This window comes from Rattus norvegicus, chromosome 1, assembly GCF_036323735.1.
Source record: "Rattus norvegicus strain BN/NHsdMcwi chromosome 1, GRCr8, whole genome shotgun sequence".
NCBI classification, from domain to species: domain Eukaryota; kingdom Metazoa; phylum Chordata; class Mammalia; order Rodentia; family Muridae; genus Rattus; species Rattus norvegicus.
In genome coordinates, this window is record NC_086019.1 from 213,009,026 (window position 1) to 213,032,262 (window position 23,237).

At 50.6% G+C, this 23,237-nt stretch overlaps 1 protein-coding gene across 1 annotated transcript; it reads left to right on the forward strand.

Moving 5' to 3' along the window:
- The first annotated feature begins 87 nt into the window (after window positions 1-87).
- Ehd1 (EH-domain containing 1) lies at window positions 88-22,463 on the forward strand. The gene is made up of 5 exons (NM_001011939.2): window positions 88-564; window positions 4,320-4,417; window positions 16,580-16,992; window positions 19,817-19,981; window positions 20,382-22,463. Exons 1-5 carry the CDS (start codon window positions 161-163, stop codon window positions 20,904-20,906), a joined length of 1,605 nt encoding a protein of 534 aa, NP_001011939.1. The 5' UTR covers window positions 88-160; the 3' UTR covers window positions 20,907-22,463.
- The last annotated feature ends 774 nt before the right edge of the window (window positions 22,464-23,237 follow it).

The window sequence follows — 23,237 nt, forward strand, 5'->3', positions numbered from 1 at the left end:
TGTGGTCTGTACGCCGGTCCTTGCGCCTGCGCGGTGCGGGCCGCGCCCCGCCCCCTGCCCCTCTGCCCTCCGCCGGCCGGCCGGCCCCTCCTCGGCCGCGCGCTCCAGTCCCGCTCAGCCGCCGCTCGGTCCTGTAGCAGCCAGCTCTGTCTCCGGCAGCATGTTCAGCTGGGTGAGCAAGGATGCCCGCCGCAAGAAGGAGCCGGAGCTCTTCCAGACGGTGGCCGAGGGGCTGCGGCAGCTGTACGCGCAGAAGCTGCTGCCGCTGGAGGAGCACTATCGCTTCCACGAGTTCCATTCGCCGGCTCTGGAGGACGCTGACTTCGACAACAAACCCATGGTGCTCCTGGTCGGCCAGTACAGCACCGGCAAGACCACCTTCATCCGCCACTTGATCGAGCAGGACTTCCCAGGGATGCGCATCGGGCCGGAGCCCACCACCGACTCCTTCATCGCAGTCATGCATGGCCCCACCGAGGGCGTGGTGCCCGGCAACGCGCTCGTCGTGGACCCGCGGCGCCCCTTCCGCAAGCTTAACGCCTTCGGCAACGCCTTCCTCAACAGGTACCCACCCCTTCTCCCCCCAGCGCGAGGACCACCAAAGGCCTCCAGAGCCATTGCCCCCAGCCGGCCTTTGTCTCTGAGGGGCCCCGCAGGACCCTCAGCGATCACTCCCAGGGTCACTGGCCTTGCTGCGTCCCACTAACTACCTGAGAGTAGTTAGGGAATAGGCATTGTCCACTCCTCTGGCTTGTGTCATTCCCAGAACCTTCCAGGTTTTCAATTTAACTCTCAAACCCTCCCGCAGATCCCAGACCTACTTCCCACAGAGCTGGGGGCCACTGTGATAAGATAAGCCATTGCTCTCCTCTCTGCCTCGTTCCTCATTTTGGAGGCACCCAACTCATTCTCATCAACCTCCCTCTTCCACCCGGGTCTGTTTTTTAAGTGTCATGGGAAATCCCGAGACTTAGATGTTCCTTTTGCTGGTCACTCGCTGCTTCACATCTCCTGGGACCAGTGGTTTTGTGTAGGAGGGGCAGTGAGGATATGCTTTGGTCTGCTGATTTGGGGGCAGCCCTCTTTGAAGGGAGGGGATGAAGGAGTCTCAACACACCTCCTAAAAGCAGCACTTAAGTGGATTCCAAGCCAGCCAGGAGTGTATGAGACAACCCTGTCACAAAACAAAACAAAACAAAACAAAACAAAACAAAACAAAAAACTTAAGTCAGTATTGCCTCAAGAGACTTCAGGGGCTGGTAACACTGTGACCCCTGAAATGACCAGACCCATATGCAACTATAGATTTGATAGACTTTGATGTACTCCTGGAGTCTCAGCTTTACCGGTTAAAGGGGTGAGGTGAATTAGAGTCAGCCTCTCAGGATGCTATGAATGAATCACAGTGGCCTTTCCGTGGAGCTTTAACGCCCAGGATCACTTCTTTAAGGGCATTGGGTCATCCCAGACTCCTCCTCTCCTAGGTATGACAGGACTCACAGACCCTGCCCTCTCTGCTCCCTCTTTCAAGGAGGGACTTCCACATGCCTTTCGACATCTGCATTCAGCCTAGGGGAATAACCTTGGAAAGAATCTGAATCCTGCTTTCCAGGTCTCCGCCCTGTATGAGCACATTCCTCTGCAGACACTGTCCAGCCGTACAGGGCGGGCCAGCTTGTTCTAGAGCGAGCCTGCTCTCAGGCCTGCCTCCTTTGGTGGAGTTGATCTTTAATGTCTTCTTGTCCCTTCTAGGTAATTTCAGCCTGTCTTGTTTTAAGATGCTGCTGCTTGCGTGACAGGCCTGGGTTGAATACAATGCTCTAGTCCCCTTAGCCTGGAGCCTTTGCCTAAGGGTGTTTGAGTTTTGCTGCCCCTGTAGGTAGGCCCTTGACTCAGAGTGCTGATGGTCTTGTGAGAAGTTTGGCTGCTGGGCTAAGGAATTCATTCATGCTTTAGGTCTCTGCTTCAGGAGTGACAGGAAGATTTGCTGTTCCAACTCCTGTTATAGCCTCATCATGAGGGCAGACCTCTTTGGAAGCAAGGAACTTGGCATCTCCTCAGTTTTCACCTGTGGAAATGCAGAGCTTAAGGAGCTAGAGCTCTCACACACCACCCCAATAGCCCCCAGTGCAGTAACTCACAAAAGGCAGGCCCTGCTGAACTGTCAAGGTGGAGGCCACGCTCTGTACCCGGTTCCTTCTTGCCCCCATCCCAGTTCCAGAGGGTCTCTAAATGCTGGTGAAGACCAGGGTTGGAACTGTCTCAGGATATGCCTCTGGCCAGGGAGGCACAACAAAGGGGGCTTTTCTCTGACTGATACAGCTTTTCCTGGCACTCTTAAAGGGATCCATTGAGTCATGAACTTGATTTATTAGCCCCCCCCCCCCACTGCCCCCAAGGCTGCTCAGAGATAGTGAGAGGAACAGACGGAGGCAGGCAATCCCAAGAGGGGTTTGTGAGTGCCCTGCCTGCATAACTGGACCCACCCACTGGTCCTGAGGACTGAGGTCCCCATCCTTGTTGCCAGGGAGTTGTTATAACCTCCTGCCTTTCTTGCTGTCCACTTACTGGACCTTGCAGAGTAGTGGGTTCTCATGGACTTTCAGATGCTCCTTTATGGGACCGGTTATGTCTGTTACTTCTCAGAACCAGCTCCACTTCCACTCTGTTTTTCTGTCGCTCTCTCTCCATTGAGTAGAGAATTTCTTCCTAGGCAAGGGGAATTGAGATCCAGCATGCAATGATTTACAACACTGGAGTCTGCTATACTTGGACATAGCCTTTTACTTTGTCATGCTGTCTCCAGCCTGGGGGGAGACTTATCATCATAATTTGGGGGTGTGGAGCCACAGGAGACATTCATCTTGCTCCCCACTGTTAGAATCCCAGCTTTGAGCCTATGTCTTGCAGACCATAGGTCTGTATTTTCTTTGCTCAGGGAGGTTTTTAAAAGAGTCCTTTCTCTGTCCACTAAAGAACCCCACCCTTTGCAACAGCTGATAGCTGCTCTGAGCTGTTCTGCTAAACTCTTAGCTCAACATGGAACTCAGGTATGCAGCTAAGCCCTTACCAAGGACTCTCCAACAGCCCTCTATTGTGGTTTCCTCTTCCTAGGCTGGTATTGACTTTGAAAAAATGGTGTGTCTGTACTCCTTCCACACTGCTGACTACTGGTGGCCTATTGCAGCTTCAAGCAGCTGGCCCCAACAGCAGTGGAAAATGACCGTCCCCGGGGCTGTGGCCATGGCTCAGTGGTAAGGTGAAGACCTGAGTGCAGAGTTCCAGCTCCTTTGTAAACCTTGTAAACACTGGAATTGTTTTACAAGTCTGTAATCCCAACACAAGGGTCGGAGTAGAAGAGACCAAGATGAGTCCTGGAGGCCCACTGGCCAGTTAGCCTAACTGAATCCGGGAGGTTCTGTGTTAGGAAGATAGAAACTTGAGGTTGTTCTCTAGTCTCCATGTGCACCTCTACCCAGAAAGAGACCACACTTCTTTAAGTGTGTGGCAGTTTAGCCAGGTGGTTGGAGTTTCTTTTTTGTTGTTGTTTGTTTTGTTTCATTTTTTTGAGGGTCTCTCTACATAACCCTGGCTGTCCTGGAACTCACTATGTAGACCAGGCTAGCCTCAAACTTAAAGAGATTGCTGGTCTCTGCCTCTCTTGTGCTGGGATTAAAGGTGTACACCGGGCCTAGCTTTGTTACTATTGTTTTTTACATTTATTTATTCTGTGTAAACATAGTTACTACAGCACCTAAGGTCAGTAGATAGTGTGGATCAGCTTTCCTTTTCCACTGTGTGGCTCTGAGGATTGGACTGAGGTCATCAAGTGGTGACAAGCGTTCCTACCCACTGAGCCATCTCCTTGACCCAATTCTTTTGGGTTGTTTTGGTTTAGGTTTCTGTCTGAAACAGGGTTTTCCTGTGTAGACTATGCTGGCCTGGAATGCTAATTAAGCATTGATCCTCCTGCCTCTGCTTCCTAAGTGCTTGGGACAGTAGGTGTGCACCACCATACCTGGGTAAGAGTTTTAAGGTGGAATTGCAAGTTCTCGATGTCATGCGTCAGTCTTCCTTTAGAGCTGATGCACAATCTGAGTTCATAGCTTTCACTAACAACTCAGCATCTGGGAAGCTGAACTCTTGAATTCTGGGGGACGAGAGTGATAGGGAGGGAAGGACTGTGACTCTAAAGTTGTACAGTTCTGATAGTGGTTCCAGTTTTTTGTCCGGAGGGAGGGGAGGGAAAAAGCCCTCCCTTGACACCTGGATTAGTGTGAGTCCCACCCTGATGTATCTCTGGCTTTGCTGTCCTGCAGGTTCATGTGTGCACAGCTGCCTAACCCAGTATTGGACAGCATTAGCATCATTGACACTCCTGGAATCCTGTCTGGAGAGAAGCAGCGCATCAGCCGAGGTAACCAGGCTCTGCTGGAGAGCGACGTCTCATACTGCCCTTCAGGCTTCTTCCAGCCCTAGGCTTTAAAACATTGTAGTGTGTTCAGGTGACAGACTTCTTACCTCATACCTCATCTACACAGTAGTGACCTGAGGGACCACAGCTACCTTGCTGTACTCAGGTGACCAGAGTAGCCCAGCTAAGATCACAGACTATCCATGTTGGGTAGCCAGATGCTTTTGAACCTATGAGGCTTAGACCTCTGGCTGTGAAGCAGAGTAGCAGGAAATTGCCGGATACCAGTGCCTACGGACCCCAGTCAGCCTTGACTGTCCCCTAGACTCCTTGTCTCTGTTTGCTTGGGGTCAGTTTGCCTCCTAGTGTCATAAAAGTTTCTAGTAAGTTCAGCCAGGCAAAAGGAGAAACTAACTCATCATGATGTGCAGCCTTCCCCGGGTGCTGGTGGAAATTTGTTTACATTTGCTTAGCCCTTGGTGGTTAGAAGCCTCCTAGGGGCTGTCTCCTGGTACAGGGGTTTTCCTACTAGGCTCCAGTGCCTTAGCCAATCCAGTTGTTTCAACTCTGGCCACCTTTTGCCATTTTTTTTTCTTAATTCTCTCATATTACTTTCCAACCACAGTTTTCCCTTCCTCCTCTCCTCTCTGTCCCCTCTCCATCTCCACCTTTCCCCATATCCACTCTTTTTTGGGGGGTTGGGGGGTTGGGGGGTTGGGGAAACTTGCTTTGTAGATCAGGCTGGCCTCAAACTCACAAAGATCTGCCTACCTTTGCCTCTCTCCTAAGTGCCTGGGCTAAAGGTGTGAGCCACTGCACCTAGCCTTTGTCATGCTTTTTTTTTCTTTTTTAAAGTGAAATAGAACTTTACTTCCTAAACCCAAAGATAATACCTTTCAAAAGAGGCTGGGAAGACTGGGGGTGTAGTTCAGTTTCTCACCTAGCATATGGAAGTCCTGTGTTGAATAGAAGCAAGAGGACAGCAATTCATGATGGGTCCGTTACACAGCAAGTCAGAGGCTCACCTAGGTTATGTGAAACCCTTTCTAAAAACAAACCAAACCCCTATCTCAAAGAGGTGCTGGAGCCTCAAGAAAACAGCCCCCCAGGATATATTCCAGCACTGAGCACGGAGGCCAGGGGCCCCTCCCATGTGTTTGTCGAATTGCTTTGAGATTCTGGTTCAGGATGGCTGGTCTTTGTTTCATCCTTCACCCTGTAGTAGATTCACCTCTGTAAGCACCAGCCATTAGGTTGGAATGTCTTCTAGGAGAAGACTGGCCAAAAGTGGAGTTTGACACTGCAAACGAGCAAATGAATAGCCTTACTGGGGATGCAGCTCAATGGGAGAGCACTGACCTAGAATACACAGGGCTCTGCATTCAATCCTCAGTACTTTCGTGTGTGTGTGTGTGTGTGTGTGTGTGTGTGTGTGTGCAAGAGCACTCGAGAGCAAGTAAGCAAGGATAAAAAGGTTATCACATCTGGTGACCTAAGTTGGATTTTTGAAACCTGTATCATGAAAGATGTGAACCAATTCCCACATGCTATCCTCTGACCTACATATACATGCTGTGATGCTCACACACATTTGTAGATGTAATCTAGAAGTCTGAAAGAAAGAAAAGGGAAAAATACAAGAGTGTGGCGTAGCAGCTCTAATCTCTACAGTTGTGAGGTTGAGGCAGGAGGATTCTGCCCATTCTCAAACTCTACAAATACCAGTTTGTTTTTCATTAACTTACTCTTTCCTTTGCCCCTTGCCCTGTGGTGGGGGATGTTAAAGCCAGTGCCTGCCACCGAGTGTCTGTGTCTGTGCTGTGGCTGTGCTAAGCATGGGCTCTCTCCTCTTTTCTACAGTTGAGGGGGCCCCAGCCAGCATGGTGTGGCATCAGACTACAGTGCAGTAAGCTGGCTGTCTCTAATCAGGTTCAAAGCTGCTAGATCAGCTTTTGTTTTTGAGACAGGGTCTCATGTAGCCCAAGCTGACCTCCAACTCTTTATCCATCTGTCTCACCGTCCTGAACACCAGGATTACACGTGGGCCTCATGCCTGCCACTGACTGGTTAAGCTTTCAGGCTCACCTACTCTTCATGGGTGACCTTTTTTTGAAGTTCAGGGGTGTAGATTTTGGGATCGATGCAAAAAAGCAGGGGCCACATTTCTTCTTCCAGCTATTCTAATCTGTTTTTAAGAGACTGTGTACCGAGCAGTGGCACAAGCCTCTGTGACCCTAGCTACTCAGAAGGATGGGAAATACCATAGGCTTAAGGCCTGCCTGGGCTACAGAGTGAGCTCACACCAAGTCAGTGACAACTTGTTTCACATAAAAGTGAGAAGGTGACTGGTGAGAAAGTGCCTGCCACACAAGCTGGAGCCTGTAAAGCTGTACCCTCTAATCCTAGAACTGGAGAGCAGAGGTCGGACCCCTGGGGCTCACTGACCAGCTAGTCTAGTTAGGTTTGTGAGTTCTAGCTTCAGAACCAACAAAGAAGACACCTGATACTGCCCCCTGCCCCCACATGTATACAGACTCATTGACACGCACACACACAGAGAAGGAGGAAGGAAGGAAGGAGGACTGGAAAGAGCTCAGTGGTAGAACCTTTGACCAGAGTGCACAAGGCCACAGGTTCAGTTCTCATCACAAAAGCCGAAGAAAACAAAAGCTTGGTAAACATCGCACTTTTCTTTCTTTTTGTTTTTGTTTTTGTTTTTTTCCTGAGACAGGGTCTCACTATGTAGTCTTGGCTGACTTGTAACTTACTATGTAGACCAGGCTGTCATCAAACTGAGGTCTGCCTGTCTCTCTCAAGTACGGGGACTAAAGCTGTGTGCCACCACACCTGGAATTACACTTTAATTTTTTCGGTAGAATGTCATTGCTCAGGCACCTTCAGGGCTGAAGTTAGGATGTTGGAGGGGAAAGGTTTGGGATTCTTGTCCTTGTAGTCTTATAAAAGGACCCAAAGTAACTCACCAAAGCCAGGGGAGAACTGGAAAATCCAAGTAAATTTCTCTTAAATAAGGGAAGAACTGCAGGAGATGCCCATTCCAGCCTGCACTGGGTGGAGGTGTGCTGCCATTGTTTGAGGCCCACAGACTTATCTTTTGGCTGAACCAGACTCCAGCAGGCTAGCCTGTGGTGAGAACACAGCCTTAGATAAGCGACAGTTGCTTGCCCTCAAAGGCTTATCTTGCCCGAGCTCCACTGTTTGTGCCGCCTTCAGGATTGGAGGAAGGGTTGGGGTAGGAAGGGTTTAAGGTTCCTGTGGCCCTTGTAAGCTCCTGAAAAGCAGCAGCCAGTACACAGCATGTTACAGCGTGGCTCATCTGTCCTGCTGTCAGAGACTCGTCCTCCCTAGGGTCCCCAGCGGGCCACAGGGGCCACAGGGGTGTGTCCCTTCACAGTGCTTTCCTATTAGGAGAGACAGGGCAGGATCTAAACTTTCTTGCTGTCTGTGGGTAAACCACCTAAGTGACACTTTATGAATGTGATTTTTCTTTTTTTTTTTTCCTGTGCTAGCGATGGAACACAGAGCATGCTAGGTCAGTGCTTTTCCCATTGAGCCACACCACCCCAGCAGCATTTTAACTCGGGTTATAGTGGACACCAGCATACTTAGACTGGATGTGCTCAAGGAGCCTGCAGCTGACATGACACACTAGGCCTGTGGCTTGCTGTGCCTTCCCAGTGGCAAAGTGGTCCCTGCGACCAGGTTATTCTCTATTTGCAGAAGGCTCCCTCTGATTGAAGGTGGGTTTTATGGTGAAATACCAAGATCAACCAGTTTTTCTAAGCCATTTTCCCTCCATTGTCCTATAGTCCCCATGTAAACGTTTCTCAGTTAGGAGTTGGGAGTGAACATTCTTTGGTGGTGAGTAAGATGGTTATGTGACCCCGATCTATGGTGTTGTGTGGACTCCAAGGTGGTTTGCAAGCTTGTGGGTGAGGGCGGACCCTCTCCGATCCTACCCCTAGTCCTTCCTTGTGCACTGAAGAAACCAGAATGGGAGTATATGTGGAAAGCAGGTGTTTCCCTCTCAGGAAGGTGGGTTCTGAGGGGCACGGGCCTACACAGATGGCCGCTTTGCCGCAGTCTGTAGTTGATCCCTGCAGAGGTTGCTGTGCTTGAGCGTTGCCAGTTCTCTGGGTTCATTCCCACTCCACTGGCTTCCTCGTGCCCCTCCTAACTTTATCCTTCCCCCGTGGCCCCTCAGTGCAGAAAATTCAATCTAGAGAGATAGACCACAGTGGTCAAGTAGCCCTGGCTTTGCTAAGGACCCCTGATAATTGTGTCCCTTTGGGGTCCCAGGCTTGGCTTTCCTGACCTGCTAATCTGCTGCTGTTTGAGAGATAACATTCTCTTATGTCAGCAGGGAACGATGGCCTTTAGGAGCACCATTTATTCCTGAGTGCCACCCGTGTGACTGATAAAGGAACTCAAAGGGCATCCAGGACTCTGCAAAGCTGGTGCCCTTGGCTTCCAGGGTCATTACCACTACATAGTCACACCATGCCTAGGATTGAGGTCTTCTTGTGTGAGTCCTTGGTGGGCAGTGGCAGTGAGCATACCAGGGCCCTCGTCACCATTGTCACTGTATGACTGTGGGCAGAGGTGTAACTTTTGTGCCTTGCTTGCCCCCAAGAAGATTATATCAGCAAAGGGAGTATGGCTTCAGCTTGGGTTAACAAGTAGCATCCTGTCTGGCCTGGTGCCTGCCTTCTTGCTAACATTGCCTTGTCCGTGTGCCCCACTGTTTTTTCTGTAGTGTATAGGAGGAAGCCAATGTTTTTCTGATGGGGAGCTCCATCTGAGGAGATAAACCTGACTCAAGCCTGGAGGGGCTCTCTGCACAGGGCAGTGTAGCCCAGATAAACTGACATCAGACCCTGGTGAGACTGTTGATGGCAGGCTTCCTGGAAACACAGGCCACCATGGGCTGACTGTAGTCCAGAACAGGAGTAAGGCTTTGAGAGCTATCCTGCTCTCTTCCTTATCCCTCTGTGCCCTGCCTCTAGCCAGAAACCAACCTAGGCTCTCCATGGAAAGCTTACAGAGCTTGAGCTCTCTGGGTTTTCACTTGCCTTCCTACCCAATACCATGGTTCCCAGACTCCACCTAAGCTATTCTGTTCCTAGAGGTTGGATGGAACTTGTGACCCAGACTCCCATTCATGCATTCTGGAGCCCAGGATCAGAAGTAGGGCTACACCATGGGTAGATTTTCTGCCCTATTGACCATCTTTTGAGATGCTTGCCACAGACACGCTCCAGCCCAGTCTCGGATGTTCTGTAGAACAGAGAATGATCTTAGGGGTTTCCCAGAAGCCTGGAGCCTGGCTCAGTACTATATCCTGGTTTCACAGTGTCTACCACATAGGACAACACAGAGCTTCCAGGTCAATACTGCAGAAGCCAAGTGACCAGAACACACGGTCCTTTTAGAGTTGTTGATAACTGTGATAGGGACTTCTGTATGCTGGGCTCTTACCTAATTCTTGGCATACAATTAGGTATGCAAAACAAGTATCTGCCAGTTACGATGAAGAGACTGTAAACTTCAGGGTTTCCCAGACTTCCCTGTTTTCTGAGTAATGTCTCAGGAACCTTAGGCAATACTGCCTCAGCTGGGCTTCTCCTTAGACTCCTCAATCCCTTGAGGGCTGACTGGGCCCAAAGCTTTCTTTTCTTTTCTTTTTTTTCGGAGCTGAGGACCGAACCCAGGGCCTTGCGCTTGCTAGGCAAGCGCTCTACCACTGAGCTAAATCCCCAACCCCAGGCCCAAAGCTTTCAACCCCCATCCTGCCCTGTCTCCCCCTCTCAGCAAGCATGCTGCTTTGGCCTAGCTTTCTGCTGTGGGTGTGCCAACTCTGCCTGTGGAGGCGTCGTACCAGGCTGTGCTGGCCTTGGCACCTGTCTCTCAGGCTGCTAGTCAACCATGGACTAGGGAGCAGCTGGCCCGAGGGCCCGCAAATGTTGGGTTTATATTTGGGGTACGCAGCATTCTTCACGCCCTAGAAGCTGCCCTTGCCTACACATCCATCAGATATGAGCTTCCTGAGCCCAATGCAAATGCCTCAGACTAATAGGAGCAAACATTTACAAAGTGCTGGTTGCCTGCCAGGCATGCACTGCACCCAACCCTCCCAGCAGCCTCGAGGTGGGAACTTGGCTCTCTCTGTGTTATAGAGAATGGTATGGGGATTCAGAGAGGATAAGTGACCTGCTGGCACAGCCCAGTTGCCTTCTGAGTGTAGGGAGTTGAAGTTGAAATATGGGCCCAACTGGAGTGTGTTTGTCCTTTCTCCCGATCCTGTACTGTCACTTCCTCCCGATCCTGTTATATTATAGGTATCTTATACCTATTAGGGCCAGGTTACGTGTTGGATGAATCCTTTTTTGCAATAGCCATATCCCCCTGCTACTAGGATAGAGAACATCCTTTGAACTGGAAGAGTTCTCTGTGTAGACCCTCTCCCTGTCCCAGGAATTCATGCCTATGAAGCTTAAACCTGCCTTTTCCAAATTGTCTCTTAAATGGAGTCAGACGGGGCTGGAGAGATGGCTCAGTGGTTAAGAGCACTGGTTGCTCTTCCAGAGGTCCTGAGTTCAATTCCCAGCACCAACATGGTGGCTCACAACCATCTGTAATGGAATCAGATGCCGTCTTCTGATGTATCTGAAGACAGCTACAGAACTCATATACATAAAGTAAGTAAGTAAATCTTTTTAAAAAATGAAGTCAGACAGTATAGACTCTGTGGTACTGTTTCATTTTCTTTGATGGAACCTGACACTTTTGAGATTCATCCATATGTGTAAGAAGGTTAGGGGTTTGTGCCTTTCAGAAATGATTGTTTCTGGAATGGAGTCAAATCCTAGAGCTTCATGTCCTTCAGAGAAGCTGGCTGGTAGGCCATATTGCAGCCCTTAGGCTGCTCTCTTTGGAGAGGGGTGGCTTCTCCGTTCTTAGCCTCTGTGCCATTTGGAGTGATCCTTCCTTAAATTAATCAGGAGGAGTCCTCTCTGTGTGACTTGTCCCAAGTGTGGGCTCCTGTCTCCAGGACCAGTGCCATTGGAAACTGTGATGTAGCTCTTTAGTGAGAAATAACGAGGCCTGTGCAGTTTGAATGACAGGAAACGAGAGTGTGTGGGGAAACAAACACTCCATTGTTTTATGTCCTAGAAACTTGGGATGTATGAGGCAACTTTCCCTGGCTGGTGGAGCTACCTGTGTTCGTTCAGAGTGCTGCTGTAGGGTGGGGTGCTTCATCACAGCCCAGGCTCCCACCTCTGACCCTGTGGTCAGCTTCCTGACAGCTAACTTGTAGATGGGCCAACAGCACCTATTTGATTTGTTTCCCTTCACCCAGTAGTGGGCCTGTGGGAGGCTTGCAAGGAACAGCTCCTGTGCCACCTTCAGTTCCTGTCAGCCCTCTCAGCAGCCACATTTCCTTGAGGCTCCACTCTGCTGTTCCTCTCTACTAATACTCCCTGTCCATAGTTAATTTTTAAAAATTATTATTTTATGTATGTGTTGCCTGTATGCATGTTTGTATAACATGCCTGGAGCCCTTGGAGGCCAGAAGAAGGCATTGGATCTATTGGAACTGGAGTTACAGGCTGCCATGTGGGGCTGGGAATTGAAACTGGATCTTTCGGGAGAGCAGCCAGTCCTCTCCACTGCTGAGCCGTCTCTCCAGCCCTGATTTTTTTAATTTTTTGTGACAGGATCATCCCAGGATGGCATCAGACTTGCCGTGGACTGAGTGGAGGGTGTGCATCACCATGCCTGTCTTATGTTTGTGTTTTTAAAGACAGAATATCAGTCCTATGTGATGCCACGGGCCTTTAATCCCAGCACTCAGGAGACAGAGGCTAGAGGATCTCTGTGTTTGAGGCCAGCCTGGTCTATAGAGTGAATTCCAGGACAGCTACATAGTGAGACATCCTGTCTTAAAAAAACAAACAGAATATTATATAGTCTGGGCTGGCTCTAATGATTTATTTCCCCAAGGATGACCTTGAGATTCTTTTACCTCTGTTTTCCAAGTGCTGGGATTAGAAATACACATTATCACACCTGAATTTCCTTTATTTTTTAATTGTGGGAAAGTGTACCAAATATATAAGCTATACCATCTTCGGGAGCAGTTGAGTGAGGTTTGGTGCCTCTGCAGTGCTGTGAGAAATTTCCATTTTCCCAAAACCTTTTCAGTAAACACTAATGCCTTGCCTTCCACCCTGGCACTGGCTCCATCATCCTCATGGGTGGATCTGTGGTTGCTGGGGCCTGTCCTCATAGGCTGGTCCCTTTCACTTATTCACATGGCTACTTGTTCCTTATCTGGGATGTCTTTGGTTGCCACTGAAGCCTATCCCCCTGCAGGTTGGCTTCTCAGTCTAGCCCGTCCTCTCAAGCTGTGTGCTCTGTATCCTTGGCGGAAGCTGGTGTCTGCTCTCTCTAGCCAGACCCTGGTGCAGTGTGCTCCTGTTAGACACTCTTTCCCTCGCAGTGGCACACAGCTCCCTTTATGTTATTGCGTGGGTAGCACTGACACACTACCTGGTTTGTCATAAGAGTCTGAGGCCCATTGCACTGCCAGGCCCGTCACCTGTGTGAACTCCTTGCCAGAGAGTGTGCTGTGAGACTGCTTGCAGCATTGTGTGACTCTCCTAAGCTCCACATTCATTGCCACTCTCTGGTGTCCAGCGCTCCTGGAAACCAGTGTTTCTCTCTAAAGCCATGTGGGACACCTCTGAGGGTAGTGAGGGAGTGGGTTCAAGAGTGCCAGATGGGCCTGCAGGTGGCCTGCAGTTATAGAGTCACATGCCTGGGACAACATGGCTGCAGTCTGTGATTCATGTAATCAGTGATGTGTTTGCTTACCCACAGTGTCTCCCTTCCACCAAAAGTGTGTTTCCCACAGAGGGAAAAGGATTGGGGCCATCGTGGGTTAGGCTTTGGAGGTGACCTCAGAAAATCAAGCATTGTCTATAATCTGAGGCTTCAGGAGGCAGAGGCAAGAGAATTGCCACCATTTGAGGCCTGCTTGGTGTATAGAGTCTTAAACTCCAAAAATAATTAACCAGGAAGGTCCCTTCACCTGGAAAGAGAAAAAGAAAAAAGAGACTTAATGGAGCTGGGTGTGGCGGCTCATGCTTTTAATTCCTATATTTGAGAGGCAGGGGCAAGTGAATGTCTGACTTTGATGCCAGCCTGGTCTCATAATGAGTTCCAGGCCAGCCAAGGCTGCACAGTGAGATCCTCTCCCCCAGAAAAAGGAAAACCAGAACCAAAACCGACTAAGTTGAGGTGCTGCCTAAGAACTAGACTTGTGGGAGAGGAGCAGGGAAAGGGCCTCCTCCCATTTCTCTCATTTCAGTGTTCTCTTCCCCCACCAAAGGGAGAAGAATTGGGGCCATCGAGGGTAGGGCTTGGGAGGTGACCTCAGCTTCCCTGCTACAGGCCTGGCTGTCTAGCCAAAGCCAACAGGACCAGTGGTGCTTGGTCCCAGGGTTCCCTGTTCCTGGGAACTGGGATTTGGCTGCACTGCTGCCCCAGCTGTGCGAAGTAGCTTGAGCTTTGGATGAGCTGACTGGGGAGGAGCAGAGGCCTCTCTTTGTTGAACAGAAGTATCATAGGTCCTGAGTCAGCACTTCCTCAGCACTGCCGTGTTCCTAGAACTCATGTACAAGACTTCAGGGCCCCAGGCAGGCTCTGGGGCTCAGCTGAGGTACAGCTCAGAGCCCTGGACAACAGCTACCTCTCCTGGCCTCTGCTTCCCCACTATTCTGCTGCTCTAGACCTTCTCTTCTGGTTTTCTGCTGACAGTTCACTCATCGGGTGTCCACTCCCTGCTCTCAGAGCCAGCTGCAGGGAGCAAGGAGGGCTGTGTACTTTGGAATTAGCTGTCTGTGCTGGCTGCTGAAACGCAGTGACCTGGCCCTTTCTGGAACTGTGCGCTGAAACTTGAAGCTCTGACACTCAACCAGCTGCACACAGGAGAGGCCCTTCTCTCCCCAGACTGCAGCTCAGTGTAGCTCAACCTTCGGGGTAGCCCCAAGTTCCTGTGAGCCAGGCATGTAGAGGTCAGAAGACAACCTTGTAGAGAACCATTCTCTTTCCACCCTCACGTGGGGGCCAAAGATCAAACTCACTGTCAGGCTCCTTTGGAAAGCACCCTTATCTGCTGAGCCTTCTCATTGGGATGGCTTTGTTTTTCTTACTTGTTTTCTGGTATTGCCTGGGATTGTACCCAGAGCTTTGTTTCTGCTTGGTCTGTCTAGCCTAGCACCTCTGAAGTGCCATCACCCCAGAGCCCAGAGCTTTATACACAGGATTAAGAAGGATTCAGTGGGCCAGGCCCAGGCCCTGCGCTGCCTCCCTAGCTGTACAATGCAATATCAGCAGGCCTTGGTGAACGGGGTGCTGGGGAGTCATGTGCCTGCATCTGTAGTCCTGAATACTGTTCTTCCTTTGGGACTTCCCCCTGCAGTCTTTCTGACTTCTACATCTAAAGATTGCATGTCAGCCCTCCCGAGGTTGGGCATGGTGGACTACATTTCCCAGACAGTACTGGAGCAGTCTGTGAGGCAAGAGCCTGTCTGGACCAGCCAGTCCCAGACTCTCTTCTCTCTGGCAACTTTCTGGGAGTCTAAGTGGTTCTCAGAGGGTTGGCCTACATTGGGTGACCCAGAACCTGTGCACATTATGTGAGTGACAGGAAACTAACTCCAGGGTGAAGTAGTGTCCAAATTCCCCTGGAGAGCCAGGCTGTCCTGAGGCTCTGCCCCGCTGTTTCCAATCTTCCTAGCTCTGCTTGTGCTCCTGCTGGGGCGGGCGGGCAGGGGTTCTCACATTTGGGAGCAGTGGGAGAGCAGTAGGGGAAGCACAGTTGTCAGACAGGGTGCAAGCAGTGCTCCATCCGGAATCCCTGAGCTACATTTATATGGAGAGTGATCGGCTCTGCCATGTTGGCCACGCAGCTTCTAGTTGAATCCCAGGTTGCGACTCCCTCCAGTAGGAATGGTGGGCCATTCTAGTCCTCCTGAAGAAAACTATAAGACTCATACTTCTTTAAATTTTATGTACTTGTGTGTGCAGGAACACATGCCACAGTGCAGTTGCGGAGGCCAAGAGGACAGCTTTCTGTGCTTGCTCCTCTTCCTTCCTCTGTGGGCTCCTAGGCTCATGTTGCCAGCATGCACAGCAAGTGCTTTTATACACTGAACCATCTTGCTGGCCCTCAATCATACTTTTTTGTGGGGGGATTGGGGAGGGTGGTGTTTTGTTTGAAAGAGTTGCATGTCACTTAGGCTGGCCTTAAATTTGTTCTGTAACCAAGGGTGCCTCTGCTTGTCAAGATTTCCAATGTGTATCAAACCACTGTGCCTGGCTAATAGTACTATTATTAATGGGGAAATTCAGTATGTCTTTGTCATAGATGTCAAAGATGACAAAGGTCACTTTAATTGGGATGGGAAACAGCATAGAGTAAGGTTTAGGGCTAGAGTCAGCAACTTGGCTTTAGAGAAGCATTTAAGACCTACAAAAAAAGGGAAGTGGTTTGTGGTACTTTTGAGGGCTTGTTGGAGAACAAAGGTCAGCAGACGTTTTTCTTGAATGGTCAGCTATGTTGAACTTTTGGTTTCTGCTGCAACAATTAAACTCAGCTATTACAGACAAAAGTTGCTTAGACAAGTAAATGAGTGCCTTTGTTTCAATAAAACTTTATTCATACAGCAAATGATAGGCCAGTTTTGGTCCTGAGCTTGCCAGCCCCTATTGTAGACAATGAGCGAGGCTTATGCAAGGATCTGGGGTTTAAACACTGGATGGATGGCAGCTGTAGGTATAGTGCTGCTGCTTATGGTCATTGCTCTTCAAGCTCATGGCTGGCAAGTTTCTCTGTGCTTGTTTTGCTGTCCTGAGCTGGCTTGTTTTGGCTGAGCCTCTGTGCCTGTCACCTGGGTAAAAATATCCCTGGAGGCAAGAAAGACCAGTGAGTCTGCCTTTGGGCTACAGTAAGTGTTCAGATGAGAGCATTTTAGGAGTTTACAAAATAACTTCCAGCCTAGAACTTCCGGCACTGGTGCTCAGAACTGGAACAGCCTGGGCCTTGCAGCCATGATCAGACCTCTCCTACTCCTCCCTCAGGTTATGACTTTGCGGCTGTCCTTGAGTGGTTCGCAGAGCGTGTGGACCGCATCATTCTGCTCTTTGACGCCCACAAGCTAGACATCTCAGATGAATTTTCAGAAGTCATCAAGGCCCTCAAAAATCACGAGGACAAGATCCGTGTGGTGCTGAACAAAGCTGACCAAATTGAGACACAGCAGCTGATGCGAGTGTACGGAGCTCTCATGTGGTCGCTGGGGAAGATCATCAACACCCCTGAGGTGGTCCGTGTCTACATTGGCTCCTTCTGGTCACACCCACTGCTCATCCCTGACAACCGGAAGCTCTTTGAGGCAGAGGAGCAGGACCTCTTCAAAGACATCCAGTCTCTACCAAGAAATGCTGCCCTTAGGAAGCTCAATGACTTAATCAAGCGGGCCAGGCTGGCCAAGGTAGGCCCACGGACTCTGGGACTGGCATTTGGGGCCCAGTTTACCAAACAAATACCACTTTACCTGTGTGTAGAAACCAGTGTCCTGTGTACCCACTATGCAGCCTGTGACTCACTAAGGTCCTTTACCCAGGTCATCTCAGCCTGTTCTTTCTAAGGCTTATGCCCCACCTAGATTAAAGACTACAAAGAACATGCACTCACCTTAGAAATACCAAACAAGACGTTACTGCAGAAGAGGCCACCGGGAAGTGTAATGTGCTAGTCTACTTGGCTTCAACAAACCCCTGGGGTGTGTTGCAGACTAGTGTTCTCAGCTTGGCAAGGAACAGTGGACTTAACTGGGTAGGGGGTGACACACACAGCCCCCAGTCAAGCCTTCATGGAAGAGCAATGCAGTACAAAGTAGAAGCATTGGTTATTTGGTGTTGCTCAGTAGCCACAGGGTTCTGCCTGAGTGGAGAACTGGGGAGCCATCCTGATGGGGTGAGATTTGAGAAGCCTCCCTAGGATGTGGTGTGTAAGCTGGGACAGGAAGTAGCTAGGGAAAAGATGAGGCCAGTCTGTGACCCAGAAAGTGCCGGATACTATAGTCCAGATCCCTGGAGGCTGCTGTCCGCACAGGCCATTTAAATATCCTTTCCCATTTGTGGAGTGCAGGCTATGCTCAGGCTCAGTGTTCACTTCTGAGGTGCTTGAAGCTTAGTGGCAGCTAAGCCTGAATGAGAGCTCAGAATGTCTAGAGCTAGGAAATGAAGATCAGTGTCACCAGTAGGCTTAGGATGGGAGGCTCAGCATCGTGGGTTGCCCAGATAAATCCCTGGGAGGGACTGGTCCAATATTGGGTCAGATGAACCTTTGAATAGGAAGGTCTGGTGTGGAGTGGGTGGATGGGACAGTAGCAGAGTTCCCACTGACCTTCAGGTGCTTGGACATAGTTCAGTTTCTTCAAAAAATGGAGGAGCTCTAAGCAGATGCTTTGATGAGCCCATAATCAGACTATTCTGGAGGCTGAGGCAGGAGGATCTCTTGAACAGTTTGAGACTGGCCTGAACGACACAGCAAGACACTGTCTCAAAACACAAAAGTAGGTTCTTGCCTGGCCCCTCTCTTGAAAAGGGTTGGCTTCCCGCTCAAAAGACCTGTACTGTGAGCCACCGTTTCTCCAGAAAGACATCTCAAAGTGTGGGGTGTTTACAACTGACTGGGTCATGTAGAGAAGGAGATATAAGCACTAAGTGCCTATGTCCATTTGACACAATCCCCTCAAGACCAGAGAAGGTGCTTCCCAGCCATCCCTGCCCCACTGCTGTTTGCAGTGCTGAGGCTGGTGTCTGTTACACTAGATACCAGGCCCCACATCTACCTCAAGGCCAGTCATGGAATATTTGGGAGTTCCTTAGTCAGGGATCCAAGGCTGACTACTGCCACGTCTCAGCCATTGTCGCTCTCAAGCAACCTGGCTGGCCAGGTAGCAGCTTAGGGCATTTCCCATTGCCTTTACGGGGTCCAGAGCTGCAGTTTTTGCAGTGTCTCCCAATGTCTAGACATGTATGGCCACCTTGTGAGCTGAGCAGTTTTGAGAAAGGAACTCATGAGAATACCCATGAGACTGGTCCAGGGTCCTAAGGTTACTTTCAGGTAGCACTCAGCTCTCTAGGTCATAGGCCTCAGGCCTGGAACCCATGTGGTGTCCAGCTCTGCTCCACACTGTTCCTAGTCCTCTGCTTGTTTTTCCTGGAGGGAGAGTGACTCTTTGGCTCTGTGCAGGCAGAGGTGTGGCTGGGTTTGTATGACCTGCTTACCATAGCTTTCTTGGAAGGACCTAGATGCCAGCCCTAGGATTGGGAAGAGCTGCTCCCTGGGATGAGCAGGGAACAAGTGGCTGTGGGGAGCTAGGGAAAGCTTCCGTGGAATTTTCTGGTCTTGAGTCGTCTTGGCCTGTTTTGATGACACATATCACTCAAGTGGGAGTCAACATGGGACTCCCCCTGAGTACTGTAAGATATATGTTGGGTAGAGGCGCATTCATAGCTTTCTATGGTTCTCAGTTGCTTGTATTATTGGGAGGGGGCAGCTTGGGGAGAATACAAGCAGACTGAGTTGCAGTCCATTTTCTGCAGTCCCCATGGTAGTTCCTTGGCAAACCTTTGCCTCCAAGCCTTCCTCTGGCCACAAGAGATGCAGATGCATGGGGAGGGAGTTCCTCTAACCACCCTTCTTATGACAGACTTTAGAGTTTGTTGTTTTTAGAATATCACCATGACTTGGACAAGAATGGGTTGGAGACATGGCTCAGCAGTTAGCAGGACTCAGATTCAAGTCCTAGCACCCACAATTATTTGTGACTTTAGCTCCAGGGGATCCAGAACCTGCACACAGGCATAAATGCAGTCAAAATAGCAATGCACAGAAAATATAAGTAGTTTTTGCCAGGTCAGTGGAGGCATGCACCTTTAATCCCAGCACTTGAAAGGCAGAGGCAGGAGGAACTCTGAGTTTGAGGCCAACCTGGTCTACAGAGTGGGTTCCAGGACAGCCAGGGCTACACAGAGAAATCCTGTTTTGAAAAGCAAAAACAAGAAAGAGTATCTGTCCAGTGTTAGAGGCGGCAGTGAGCTGTCAACCCTCGACAGAATCGTGTGTTTCGTCTAGACCACTGGGTTCTGTAATGGTGGTGTAAGCTTCCAGCTTGACTGTGACCTTTGACTGTGACCTTTCTGCTTCCCTCTGCCCAAGCACAGAACTTGAGGTACTAGCAGCCTCCAAGACCCTGAGGGCAGCGTGCCAAGCAAGCCCCTGATGCCCTCTGCTTCCTCCTGCAGGTCCATGCCTACATCATCAGCTCCCTCAAGAAGGAGATGCCCAATGTCTTTGGGAAAGAGAGCAAGAAGAAAGAGCTGGTGAACAACTTGGGAGAGATCTACCAGAAAATTGAGCGGGAGCACCAGATCTCCTCCGGCGACTTCCCAAGCCTGCGTAAGATGCAGGTACAGTCATCAGGCCAGCCTGCCCAGTGCTGGGTACTGGTTTTGGAGGGAATCCCAGCTCTATAGGGTAGGGCCTCCACAAAAGGAAGCAGCTGGGTTAGTCACCAGTTCCCTACCCGAATCAGAGTTGACCTCTAGGTCAAGGCACTGACACGAAAAAGGGGAATGTGGTGACTCAGCTTTGGGGTGGAGCATGGCTGGCTGTGAATCTTCATAGCAGCCCAGCAAGGATGGTGCTGCTGTGACCTCAGGCAAAGTGAAGAGCTCAGGCCTGTGGCACTAGCTCAGTTGTCTGAACTGATAAGTGGAAAGCCCGCTCTCCCTACTTGGATAGTCTAGCAGTCTGGAGTCTGGGAGACTGCCCCATCTAAGCCTCTCCTTCCTTCTCCTCCACTCATAGGAACTTCTGCAGACGCAGGACTTCAGCAAGTTCCAGGCCTTGAAGCCCAAGCTGCTGGATACGGTGGATGATATGCTGGCCAACGATATAGCTCGGCTGATGGTGATGGTGCGCCAGGAGGAGTCCCTGATGCCCTCACAGGCTGTGAAGGGTGGTGCTTTTGATGGCACCATGAATGGGCCCTTTGGGCATGGGTATGGCGAGGGGGCTGGCGAGGGCATTGATGATGTTGAGTGGGTAGTTGGCAAGGACAAGCCCACCTATGATGAGATCTTCTACACACTGTCTCCTGTCAATGGCAAGATCACGGGCGCTAATGCCAAGAAGGAGATGGTGAAGTCCAAGCTGCCTAACACAGTGCTGGGGAAGATCTGGAAGCTGGCTGATGTGGACAAGGATGGCCTGCTAGATGACGAGGAGTTTGCCCTGGCCAACCACCTTATCAAGGTCAAGCTAGAGGGCCATGAGCTGCCCGCTGACCTTCCTCCACATCTCATCCCACCCTCCAAACGGAGGCATGAGTGACTTCTGTGCCTGAGATACCCCACACCTCCAGGGCTGCTGGCACTTTCTACCCGCCAGTTCTTTGTCTGCCCAGGTGGGCTGGGGCCTGGAGGGGCAGAGATTGGGGGAGGGAAGGGGTCACCATTTTTCAAGGTCCATAAAGACTGAGCGGTGTTTCCTTAGCTCTTGAATAGGAAAACCACCATCTTTCTTTTAAAGCTGTTCTAGGGTTCAGAGGGGAGGCATGGGTGATGCTTGGATGTGAACAGTGGGATTTTGTGCACAAGAACCATGATATTTTTAATATATAACGTTAGAGGCAGCTGCCTTTCTTGCCTCTTCTGTCTGACACAGCCCCACACTCAGCCTCTCCCCTATCCCAGCTAGGCAGGACAGTGACTCTGGGAACCACCTCTCCAACCCACCCTGGCACCCCCATGTCTGCTGCCCCAGGGCTCTGTAAGCAGGAGGCCTCCAGCCCCTTTGGTTTGTTTTCAGACTGGGGCTTCCTTATGGGGCAGCGGTTATTTCCTACTAGCTGTGTTCTGCACTTGGGTAAGCTGCTCCAGTCCTCTGCTGTGGTCTGGAGTGCACACCTTCCTTTTTCCATATCCCCTGACACCCCAGCCAGCACAGCATCCACAGGTAGAAGACCCAACCACTGCTAATGTTGTGGGGACTGGAGGAGAGAGACCGTGTCATATAGGGAAATGTATAAGCTAGTCAGTTCACTGTAAAGTGACACTTTATACTTGACCAAGGTTTTCAGTAGCTTTTACATCACTTATTCAAAGCTGTGATTTTTTGTCTCCTCTTGCCTATACTCCAGGAGCTCCACCCCAGAGCCAGCATAGAGCAGACCTCCTTGGGCTTGAGTTTGCTTTCTGTCTGAGGGGAGGTCGTCCCAGCTTCTGCTCAGAGGGGTCCAAAATGTACCCCCTAAAGTCAGTCTTTATGGCAGCTTCCTGGAGCCCTCTCTGCCTTGGGGCAGGCTGTGGGCCCTGTGACCTGGGGATGGTCTGGGGCTGCTAAGAGGAAGCCTGTGTCTCTGGCCTGGGTTAGTGTCCATGCTGCAGGATAGGGGAAAACCCAGCCCCTTCCCTCACCCTGTCATTTCCTTCCTCTCCTCCTCTGCTGAGCCAAGGAGGTCTGGGTGTCCTGAGAGCCCCAGACTGAGCAGTAAGAAGCCAGAGCTAGCAAGTGACCACTTTAGCCATCCCACAGTAGCCTGGGAGACCTGACCACACCCTCTGGCCAGTGGTTGGCTGCCAGGGTGGGCTTTATACTGAGGTGGGCAGGGAAGTGCAGCTTGCTCATCTGGCACTACAGGTGGGCTTCAGGGAGCTGCCTGCCATCCCCCAGCACTGTGCTGGGCCCTGCTGAGGGTGCGCTCCAGCCTGGCCTGTTACCTTCTGCCTCAGCCCTCCACTCCTCCATTCCTGTCCTTGGCTGAGGGTGAGTGAGATGTCTTTCTCACAGGTTCACTGCTTAAAGTCCAGCGAGCTCTGTCCTCACCTGTGGGGAGAGTGGCTGAGTGAGGACTGTTTCTTGCATTAAAGAAAGTTTAATTGTGCCAAAGCTTTTCATGCTCCCTTGTCTTTTCCCGGCCAAGGAGGCACCCCTGGAGCCTTTGCCAGGGGTTCCCCAAGTTATCCATGACCACCCACCTCCTGTGCATTATTAAAGTGGCAAGACTATCTGGAAGCTGAACTCCACGGTGCACACCTGTAGTCTCAGCACTCGGGATGTGGAGAGAGGACCAATAGATATCAGCCTGAGCTACAGGAGAGCCTGTCTCAAAAAATCAAAACAATAGCCACAGCTATAGTCAGGATGGGCTCCCATCCCTAGTGTGCTCAGGACTGTGTGTGGGATCCTGCAAACAGAGGTTCCAGAGTCACTTGGCTCCTCACTTGTCCCAAGGCGGGTTTGGGGCCAGCAGAGCCAGCTCTGAAGACAGTTCTGGGTGGGGTTGGTTAAAGCCAGCTGATGTCTCAGATAGGGGACCTGTTTATGACCAGAGAGGAAAGGATGACAAATTGGGAGTGACATTCCCGGAAGGGTGCAGATGGGAAGTAAGTCGGGGAGAGAGACCGCTCCCAGCAAGGTTGGGACTGAAGCCCGGATAAACAGGTGTTTATCTTAGATCCAGAGCTGCCTCCAGGGTCTAGCTGCTGTGACTGAGGAACCACAGACGGACACCTAATGTGGTCTTCTGCCAGGCTTGCCTGAGCTTCAGCATGAAGTTCTGTTTTATATCACAGATTAAGGACCCAGGAGAGGGCAACACACAGCAGTGGTGGCCAAGGAGATTCCAACTCAAGTCTACCAACTCCTGTTCCATTTCTGAGG

Bases quoted from the DNA above. Each gene is read 5' to 3' on its own strand.
- Ehd1 (NM_001011939.2), top strand. From the start codon at position 161: ATGTTCAGCTGGGTGAGCAAGGATGCCCGCCGCAAGAAGGAGCCGGAG. The intron at 565-4,319 runs GTACCCACCCCT...GCTGTCCTGCAG, and splicing joins GGCAACGCCTTCCTCAACAG to GTTCATGTGTGCACAGCTGC. The intron at 4,418-16,579 runs GTAACCAGGCTC...CTCCTCCCTCAG, and splicing joins GAAGCAGCGCATCAGCCGAG to GTTATGACTTTGCGGCTGTC.